General features: G+C 40.9%; 1 protein-coding gene across 1 annotated transcript; it reads right to left on the bottom strand.

The window, feature by feature from the left end:
• Positions 1-2853: 2853 nt before the first annotated feature.
• On the bottom strand, positions 2854-9982 carry LOC123484385 (ribonuclease inhibitor-like; the record flags this gene model as incomplete). The annotated part of the gene is made up of 6 exons (XM_045214714.1): positions 2854-3001; positions 4278-4451; positions 5745-5918; positions 7722-7895; positions 8580-8753; positions 9018-9982. Coding segments are annotated over 6 exons (1809 nt in total), but the record flags the coding sequence as incomplete, so codon positions are not given.
• Between the last annotated feature and the right edge of the window lie 912 nt (positions 9983-10894).

The following is a 10894-nucleotide window of genomic DNA, read 5'->3' as shown; positions in this document are numbered from 1 at the left end:
GTGTGTCCAACGTGTGTCTTTGTCCAGTGTGTGTGTGTGTGTGTGTGTGTGTCCAGTGTGTGTCCCCGTGTGTGTGTGTTTGTGTGTGTCCAGTGTGTGTGTGTGTGTCCAGTGTGTGTGTGTCTAGTGTGTGTATGTGTGTGTGTGTCCAGTGTATGTGTGTGTGTGTGTCTGGTGTGTGTGTGTGTGTGTCCAGTGTGTGTGTGAGTGTGTGTGTCCAGTGTGAGTGTGTCCAGTGTGTGTGTGTCCAGTGTGTGTGTTTGTGTGTTTGTGTGTCCAGTGTGTGTGTGTCCAGTGTGTGTGTGTGTCCAGTGTGTGTGTGTCCAGTGTGTGTGTTTGTGTGTGTGTCCAGTGTGTGTGTGTCCAGTGTTTGTGTTTGTCAAGTGTGTGTGTGTGTGTGTTTGTTTGTGTCCAATGTGTGTGTGTGTGTTTGTGTGTGTCCAGTGTGTGTGTGTGTGTGTGTGTACAGTGTGTGTGTGTACAGTGTGTGTGTGTGTGTGTGTGTGTGTGTGTGTGTGTGTGTGTGTGTGTGTGTGTGTGTGTGTTTTAATGTGTTTGTGTGTGTTTGTTCCCAGTGTGTGTGTGTGTCAGTGTTACCATGGTTATTATTTACAGGGACACTGAGGAGCCAACATAATGAACCCTAAACCCTGGATAGAGGGGCCCAGTGAATGTGGAGTGGAATGTGTTCAGGTGGGTCAGTGTGTCAGAGGAGACTCTGTAGAAGGACAGAGTGCCGGCTGGCCAGTCCAGATACACTCCTACTCTGTGGGGGCTGGAGGAGGGGACGTCTATGGTAGTGGACTTATCATTGTGACAGGCAGAGTAACTGTTTTCAGAGCAGATCAGACTCCAGGACTTGTCATTGTCTCCAATCCTACAGCCATCACCCCCTCCTCTCCTGCTGATTCCTTTATATGTCACTCCTATACCAACCCATCTCCCACTCCACTCTACCTCCCAGTAACAGCGCCCAGTCAGACCCTCTCTACACAGCACCTGACTCCAGCCCTCAAATCTCTCTGGGTGATCAGGATACGGCTGCTTCTCTCTCTACATGTCACCTTCCTGTTCTCCTCGACAGAGAGAGAATCTGTTTACTGTGTTTAGGTCCAGTGTGAGATCACAGACATCTGATGGATGAAACCAGACACAATATTAGAAATCGTCATCATCCTGAACACACACACACACTACACTAACACACACACACACACACACACACACACACACACACACACACACACACACACACACACATCCCTGAACACTCACACACATCTTCTGAACACACACACACACACACCCTGAACACACACACACACTGAACACACACACACACACACATCCTGAACACACACACACACACACACACACACACACACATCGTAACACGAACACACATACAGACACACACATTGTCAAAGCAACTCTTTGTAAACTTTGGTGTCCCTGATTTGTGCTTCTGTAGAACTACAGCTGATATTTAATATGACCAAGTAAGTAATGATGGTGGTCTTTGACTTTGACTTCACTTGAATTAAGACTTATTCTTAGTCATATTCTTCACAGCAGTCAACACTCACATTTTCTAAGTCCAGGTTTCATTGTGTTCTCTCCACCATGTTCCACACTGTAGCGGTAAGCAGAAGAACAGACAGTCATTGAGGGATACACCTGAACTCACACACACACACACACACACACACACACACACACACACACACACACACACACACACACACACACACACACACAGTCAGCATATAACTTTGTCCAAGTCTGTGTGTGTGGGGCCAGTGTGTGTGTGTGTGTGTGTGTGTGTGTGTGTGTGTGTGTGTCCAGTGTGTGTGTGTGTGTCCAGTTTGTGTGTGTGTCCAGTGTTTGTGTGTGTGTGTGTTCTTTGTGTGTGTGTGTCCAGTGTGAGTGTGTGTGTGTGTGTGTGTCCATCGTGTGTGTGTGTGTGTGTGTACAGTGTGTGTGTGTGTGTGTGTTCAGTGTGTATGTGTGTGTGTGTGTGTCCAGTGTGTCTGTGTTTGTCCAGTGTGTGTGTGTCCAGTGTGTGTGTGTGTGTGTGTGTGCGTGTGTGTTTGTTTGTGTGTGTGTGTGTCCAGTGTGAGTGTGTGTTTGAGTGTGTGTGTCCAGTGTGAGTGTGTGTGTGTGTGTGTCCAGTGTGTGTGTGTGACCAGTGTGTGTGTGTGTGTCCAGTGTGAGTGTGTGTGTCCAGTGTGTGTGTGTGTGTGTGTGTGTGTATGTGTGTGTGTGTGTGTGTGTGCGTGTGTGTCCAGTTTGTGTCTGTGTGTCTAGTGTGTGTGTGTGTGTGTATGTGTCCAGTGTGTGTGTCTGTGTCCAGTGTGTGTGTGTGTCTGTGTCCAGTGAGTGTCCTGTGTGTGTGTGTGTGTGTGTCCATTGTGTATGTGTGTCCAGTATGTGTGTGTGTGTGCATCCAGTGTGTGTGTGTGTCAGTGTGCGTGTGTGTCCAGTGTGTGTGTGTGTTGGTGTGTATGTGTCCAGTGTGTATGTGTGTGCAGTGTGTGTGTGTGTGTGTGTCCAGTGTGTGTGTCCAGTGTGTATGAGTGTCCAGTGTGTGTGTGTGTGTGTCCAGTGTGTGTGTGTGTGTCCAGTGTGTGTGTCCAGTGTGTGTTTGTGTGTTCACACACTGGACACACACACACACACACACCCACACACACACCCACACACACACACACACACACTACACAGTCTTTATATAACTTAGTCCAAGTGGTGGTCAGAATGTTTGTCTTAACTAGCCTGATAACTCCAACATGTCTGATATGAACATTGACATATACCCTCTACATACTTGAGTTTCTCCAGTCTGCAGTGTGGATCCTCCAGTCCAGCAGAGAGCAGTCTGACTCCTGAGTCTCCTGGGTGATTGTAGCTCAGGTCCAGCTCTCTCAGGTGTGAGGGGTTTGACTTCAGAGCTGAGACCAGAGAAGCACAGCCTTCCTCTGTGACTAGACAGCCTGACAGCCTGCAAAGCGTCAAATCAAATTAAAACCACACTGCTATGCTTTGGTGGTGAAAATAGTGGCAGTATATTTTTTCTACATATTAAGATATACCAGTGTCCTGAAACCGGCCACATCTATTCATAAATTAATGTATCATTATTAGAAATTATCATAATATTGCTTGTAGAGAGAAATATGTATAGTACACATATTGAGTAGACTGACCAGAGCAGAGACAGTGAGGTATAAGATTTAGATTGTATTGAGTATACAGTCCACACCATATCTATTTTGACAGAGAAGCTAACATTTGAAATGAAAGCACTTTATGTATCTAGTCCCCCCATTTGAAGAAGTCATAAGTATTCTGACCAATTCACTTATAGTGTATAAAAGTAGTCAAAAGTTGAGTATTTGGTCCCAAACTCGTTGGTTGCATTTGCAGTTTGTTTTGGTTGTGTTTTGGGTTATGTTTTGCCCAATAGTAACTGAATGGTGGATGATGACTGGATTAATCTTCTGTCTAAGTGAGTAGATAACATGTTTCTAAACACTACTAATTGAATCCTGAAGATGCCATGATTAATAAAAATCATGAATGAATCATGAACAATTATGAATGAGAAAGTTACAGAGGCTACAACAAAACATGCTAAACTCTCACCATTACCAATAACAGAGGGGGTATGATCCTTGTTCCTCTGTAACTTTCTCATTCATCATCATTCACGATTCATTCATGATTATTCATAATCATGGTAGCATCCACATGAATGTAGAAGTGTTCAGAAACATATTATATTCTTACTGACAATACAAGTGAAGTGACTCCAAAATGACAGGACATTATTCTCCATTCAGTTTCTATTGGGAAAAACATAATCTAAAACACAACCAAGACAAACTGCAAATGCATTCAACACGTTTGTAGAATCACAAGCTTGATGTAATCACTGCAGGTAAGGAATATGGGACCAAATACTAAACTTTTGACTAAATGAATTTGTCCAAATAAATAAGACTTCTTCAAATGGGAGAACTAGATACGTAAAGTGCTTTCGTATCTAAACAGTAAAACAGATATGTATGAAAAACGTCAAATAAACGGTGACATTCTGTACTATCACCTCATATGAAACATTCTATCTCAAATCCAAAATGCTGGAGCATAGCGCCAAATTTAAAACTGTAAGCTTCACTGTCCAAACACATATGGTGTGGACTATGTGTGCCTGGTAAACACATGTGGATCTGGTGAACAGTTATCACTTGTTGACCAACTACAGGAATACTGACCTCAGAGTCTCCAGTTTACAGTGTGGATCCTCCAGTCCAGCAGAGAGCAGCTTCACTCCTGAATCCTTCAGGTCATTGTTACTCAGATCCAGCTCTCTCAGGTGTGAGGGGTTTGACTTCAGAGCTGAGACCAGAGAAGCACAGCCTTCCTCTGTGACTAGACAGCCTGACAGCCTGCAAAGAGTCAAATCATATTAAAACCAAACTGCTATTCTTTGGTGGTGAAAATAGTGGCAGTATATTTTTTCTATATTTGCAGATACATCAGTGTCCTGAAACCTGCCATATCTATTCATAAATTAATGTATCATTATTAGAAATTATCATAATATTGCTTGTAGAGAGAAATATGTATAGTACACATATTGAGTAGACTGACCAGAGCAGAGACAGTGAGGTATAAGATTTAGATTGTATTGAGTATACAGTCCACACCATATCTATTTTGACAGAGAAGCTAACATTTTAAATGAAAGCACTTTATGTATCTAGTCCCCCCATTTGAAGAAGTCATAAGTATTCTGACCAATTCACTTATAGTGTATAAAAGTAGTCAAAAGTTGAGTATTTGGTCCCAAACTCGTTGGTTGCATTTGCAGTTTGTTTTGGTTGTGTTTTGGGTTATGTTTTGCCCAATAGTAACTGAATGGTGGATGATGACTGGATTAATCTTCTGTCTAAGTGAGTAGATAACATGTTTCTAAACACTACTAATTGAATCCTGAAGATGCCATGATTAATAAAAATCATGAATGAATCATGAACAATTATGAATGAGAAAGTTACAGAGGCTACAACAAAACATGCTAAACTCTCACCATTACCAATAACAGAGGGGGTATGATCCTTGTTCCTCTGTAACTTTCTCATTCATCATCATTCACGATTCATTCATGATTATTCATAATCATGGTAGCATCCACATGAATGTAGAAGTGTTCAGAAACATATTATATTCTTACTGACAATACAAGTGAAGTGACTCCAAAATGACAGGACATTATTCACCATTCAGTTTCTATTGGGAAAAACATAATCCAAAACACAACTAAAACAAACTGCAAATGCATTCAACACACTTGTAGAATCACAAGCTTGGTGTAATCACTGCAGGTAAGGAATATGGGACCAAATACTAAACTTATGACTACTTTAATACAATATAAGTGAATATGTCCAAATTATTACGACTTTTTCAAATGGAAGAACTAGACACATAAAGTGCTTTCATATCTAAACAGTAACACAGATATGTATGAAAATACCCTCAAATAAAAGGTGACATTCTGTACTGTTGCCTAATATGAAACATTCTATCTCAAATCCAAAATGCTGGAGCATAGCACCAAATTTAAAACTTTAAGCTTCACTGTCCAAACACATATGGTGTGGACTATGTGTGCCTGGTAAACACATGTGGATCTGGTGAACAGTTATCACTTGTTGACCAACTACAGGAATACTGACCTCAGAGTCTCCAGTTTACAGTGTGGATCCTCCAGTCCAGCAGAGAGCAGCTTCACTCCTGAATCCTTCAGGTCATTGTTACTCAGATCCAGCTCTCTCAGGTGTGAGGGGTTTGACTTCAGAGCTGAGACCAGAGAAGCACAGCCTTCCTCTGTGACTAGACAGCCTGACAGCCTGCAAAGAGTCAAATCATATTAAAACCAAACTGCTATTCTTTGGTGGTGAAAATAGTGGCAGTATATTTTTTCTATATTTGCAGATACATCAGTGTCCTGAAACCTGCCATATCTATTCATAAATTAATGTATCATTATTAGAAATTATCATAATATTGCTTGTAGAGAGAAACATGTATAGTACAAATATTTGAGTAGACTGACCAGAGCAGTTTAAAAGCAGTATCAGTCAAAAGACAGACAGTGAGGTATCATATTTAGATTGTATTGAGTATACAGTCCACACCATATCTATTTTCACAGTGAAGCTAACATTTTAAATGTGGCTCTGTACTCCAGCATTTTGGATTTGAGATCAAATGTTTCATATGAGGTGACAGTATATAATGTCACCTTTTATTTGAGGGTATTTTAATACATATCTGTTTCACCGTTTAGAAATGAAAGCACTTTATGTATCTAGTCCCCCTATTTGAAGAAGTCATAAGTATTCTGACCAATTCACTTATAGTGTATTAAAGTAGTCAAAAGTTGAGTATTTGGTTGTAAACTCGTTGGTTGCATTTGCAGTTTGTTTTGGTTGTGTTTTGGGTTATGTTTTGTCCAATAGTAACTGAATGGTGGATGATGACTGGAGTAATTTTCTGTCTAAGTGAGTAGATAACATGTTTCTAAACACTACTAAATTAATCCTGATGATGCCATGATTAAGAAAAAATATTTAATGAATCATGAATAATAATGAGTGAGAGAGTTACAGAGGCTACAACAAAACATGCTAACCTCTCACCATTACCAATAACAGAGGGGGTATGATCCTTGTTCCTCTGTAACTTTCTCATTCATCATCATTCACGATTCATTCATGATTATTCATAATCATAGTAGCATCCACATGAATGTAGAAGTGTTCAGAAACATATTTTATTCTTACTGACAATACAAGTGAAGTGACTCCAAAATGACAGGACATTATTCACCATTCAGTTTCTATTGGGAAAAACATCATCAAAAACACAACCAAGACAAACTGCAAATGTATTCAACAAGTTTGTAGAATCACACGACTGATGTAATCACTAAAGGCAAGGAATATGGTACAAAATACTAAACTTTTGACTAAATGAATCCTAGTGTGTGTGTTTGTGTGTCCAGTGTGTGTGTCCAGCGTGTGTGTGTCCAGTGTGTGTGTGTGTCCAGGTTGTTTGTGTGTGTCCAGTGTGTGTGTGTGTGTCCAGTGTGTGTGTGTGTGCGTCCAGTGTGTGTGTGTGTCCAGGTTGTGTGAGTGTCCAGTGTGTGTGTGTCAAATGTGTGTGCGTGTGTGTCCAGTGTGTGTCCAGTGTGTGTGTGTCCAGTGTGTGAGTGTGTCCAGTGTGTGTGAACCAAAACAAACTGCAAATGCATTCAACAAGTTTGTAGAATCACAAGCTTGATGTAATCACTGTGGGTAAGGAATATGGGACCAAATACTAAACTTATGACTACTTTATTACAATATAAGTGAATATGTCCAAATTATTACGACATATACAAATGGGAGAACTAGATACATAAAGTGCTTTCATTTCTAAACAGTAACACAGATATGTATGAAAATATCCTCAAATAAAAGGTGACATTATATACTGTTGCCTAATATGAAACATTCTATCTCAAATCCAAAATGCTGGAGCATAGCGCCAAATGTAAAACTGTAAACTTCACTGTCCAAACACATATGGTGTGGACTATGTGTGCCTGGTAAACACATGTGGATCTGGTGAACAGTTATCACTTGTTGACCAACTACAGGAATACTGACCTCAGAGTCTCCAGTTTACAGTGGAGATTCCCCAGTCCAGCAGAGAGCAGCTTCACTCCTGAATCCTTCAGGTCATTGTTACTCAGATCCAGCTCTCTCAGGTGTGAGGGGTTTGACTTCAGAGATGAGACCAGAGAAGCACAGCCTTCCTCTGTGACTAGACAGCCTGACAGCCTGCAAAGAGTCAAATCATATTAAAACCACACTGCTATTCTTTGGTGGTGAAAATAGTGGCAGTATATTTTTTCAAAATGTTCAGATACATCAGTGTCCTGAAACCTGCCATATCTATTCAAAAATGAATGTTTCATTATTAGAAATTATCATAATATTGCTTGTGGAGAGAAACATGTATGACCAATTCACTTATAGTATATTAAAGTAGTCAAAAGTTGAGTATTTGGTCCCAAACTCGTTGGTTGCATTTGCAGTTTGTTTTGGTTGTGTTTTGGGTTATGTTTTGTCCAATAGTAACTGAATGGTGGATGATGACTGGAGTAATTTTCTGTCTAAGTGGGTAGATAACATGTTTCTAAACATTACTAAATTAATCCTGATGATGCTATGATTAAGAATAATCATGAATAAATCATGAATAATAATGAGTGAGAAAGTTACAGAGGCTACAACAAAACATGCTAACCTCTCACCATTAACCTCAAATAAAAGGTGACATTCTGTACTGTTGCCTAATACGAAACATTCTATCTCAAATCCAAAATGCTGGAGCATAGCACCAAATTTAAAACTGTAAGCTACACTGTCCAGACACATATGGTGTGGACTATGTGTGCCTGGTAAACACATGTGGATCTGGTGAACAGTTATCACTTGTTGACCAACTACAGGAATACTGACCTCAGAGTCTCCAGTTTACAGTGGAGATTCCCCAGGACAGCAGAGAGCAGCTTCACTCCTGAATCCTTCAGGTCATTGTAACTCAGATCCAGCTCTCTCAGGTGTGAGGGGTTTGACTTCAGAGCTGATACCAGAGAAGCACAGCCTTTCTCTGTGACTCCACAGCCTGACAGCCTGCAAAGAGATCATCATGATTTCACAAACACACTGTTAATTTAACACCAGTAGTGTAGAAGGACAATGGCAGATGCATTTGGTTTATTCTCTTAAACAACATATAGATTCATCTTCCGTCTCCTAGAATTGTATGGTCATATTGTTATACTAATGTGAACATCAATGCATTGATTCAATATGTTTTTCAATAATACATATATTTCTCTAAACTGAATATTTCTTCCTGATGATTAGTACTTAAATGTCATTTTATGTACTCACAGAGCAGCTCTGGAGGCTTTGACCACTGGCAGCAGCCTCAGAAGACCTTCCTCTGATCTGGAGTATTTCTTCAGGTCAAACACATCCAGCTCCTTTTCAGAAGTCAGCAACACAAAGACCAGAGCTGACCACTGTGCAGGTGACAGTTTGGCTTCTGAGAGACTTCCTGAGCTCAGGTAGCTTTGGATCTCCTCCACTAGAGAATGGTCATTCAGTTCATTCAGACAGTGGAACAGATTGATGCACCTCTCTAGAGAGGGATTCTCCCTGATCTTCTCCTTGATGTACTTGACTGTTTCTTCATGGCTCTGTGAGCTGCTTCTTGTCTTTGTCAGTAGACCTCGTAAGTGCTTCTGATTGGACTCCAGTGAGAGGCCCAGAAGGAAGCGGAGGAAAAGGTCCAGGTTTCCCGTCTCACTTTGTAAGGCTTTATCCACAGCACTCTTGTAGACAGTAACTTCAGTAACTTGCGGTTTGGCCATTAGATTCTCATTGTTGTTGATAAATGAGAGGAACACATATACAGCAGCCAGAAACTCCTGAATGCTCAGATGCACGAAGCAGTACACCTTGTCCTGGTACAGCACACATTCCTCTTTAAAGATCTGCGTGCACAATCCTGAGTACACTGAGGCTTCATTGACATCAATGCCAGCCTCTTTCAGGTCTTCTTCATAGAAAATCAGATTGCCATTCACAAGCTGTTGAAAGGCCAGTTTTCCCAGTGACAGAATGCTCTCTTTATTCCAGTGTGGAACTGTCTCTTCTTTCCCAAGATACTTTTCATTCTTCTGTTTGGTATGAAACTCCACAAGGTGTGTGTACATCTCAGTCAGAGTCGTGGGCATCTCTTCTGTCTTGTGTTTCAACATGTGTTCAAGGACTATTGCAGAAATCCAACAGAAGACTGGAATATGGCACATGATGTGGAGGCTCCTTGATGTTTTTATGTGTGAGATGATTCTGCTGGCCAGGTCCTCATCACTGAATCTCTTCCTGAAGTACTCCTCCTTCTGTGGGTCATTGAACCCTCGTACCTCTGTCACCTGGTCAACACACCCTGAAGGGATCTGATTGGCTGCTGCAGGTCGGGTAGTTATCCAGAGGAGAGCAGAGGGAAGCAGATTTCCATTGATGAGATTTGTCAGCAGAACATCCACTGAGGTTGACTCTGTGACGTCAAAACAAATCTTGTTCTTCTGGAAGTCTAAGGGCAGTCGGCACTCATCCAGACCATCAAAGATGAACAGAACTTTGTACTTGTCGTAGTTGGAGATTCTTGATTCTTTGGTTTCCTTTGAGAAGTGATTGAGAAGTTCAATGAAAGTGTGTTTTTCCTTTTTCATCAAATTCAGCTCCCGAAAAGGGAATGAAAATACAAATTGGACATCCTGATTTGCTTTTCCTTCAGCCCAGTCCAGAATGAACTTCTGCACAGAGACTGTTTTTCCAATGCCAGCGACTCCCTTTGTCAGCACAGTTCTGATAAGTTTGTCTTGTCCAGTTAAGGGTTTGAAGATGTCATTACATTTGATTGCAGACTCTGGTCTTGCTTGCTTCCTGGTTGTTGTCTCAATCTGTCTCAGCTCATGTTCATTATTGACCTCTCCTGTTCCACCCTCTGTGATGTAGAGCTCTGTGTAGATCTTATTGAAAAGTGTTGGGTTTCCTTGTTTAGCGATCCCCTCAAATACACATTGAAACTTCTTCTTTAGATTAGATTTGAGTTCACGTTGGCAAATCACAGCAAGCTCTTCTGAATGAAGAAATAACACAGAGGATATTAATTTTACATCTGTTTTAATGCCTACAGTATTGTAGGACTGTTATAAAGTTTTAAATAAAAGTAATTTATTCTCTTAACTGTCTGTATAAAT

Source organism: Coregonus clupeaformis, unplaced genomic scaffold, assembly GCF_020615455.1.
Source record: "Coregonus clupeaformis isolate EN_2021a unplaced genomic scaffold, ASM2061545v1 scaf0297, whole genome shotgun sequence".
NCBI lineage: Eukaryota > Metazoa > Chordata > Actinopteri > Salmoniformes > Salmonidae > Coregonus > Coregonus clupeaformis.
The sequence above is the reverse complement of the archived record's forward strand: the minus strand, read 5'-3'. Positions and strand labels throughout refer to the sequence as shown.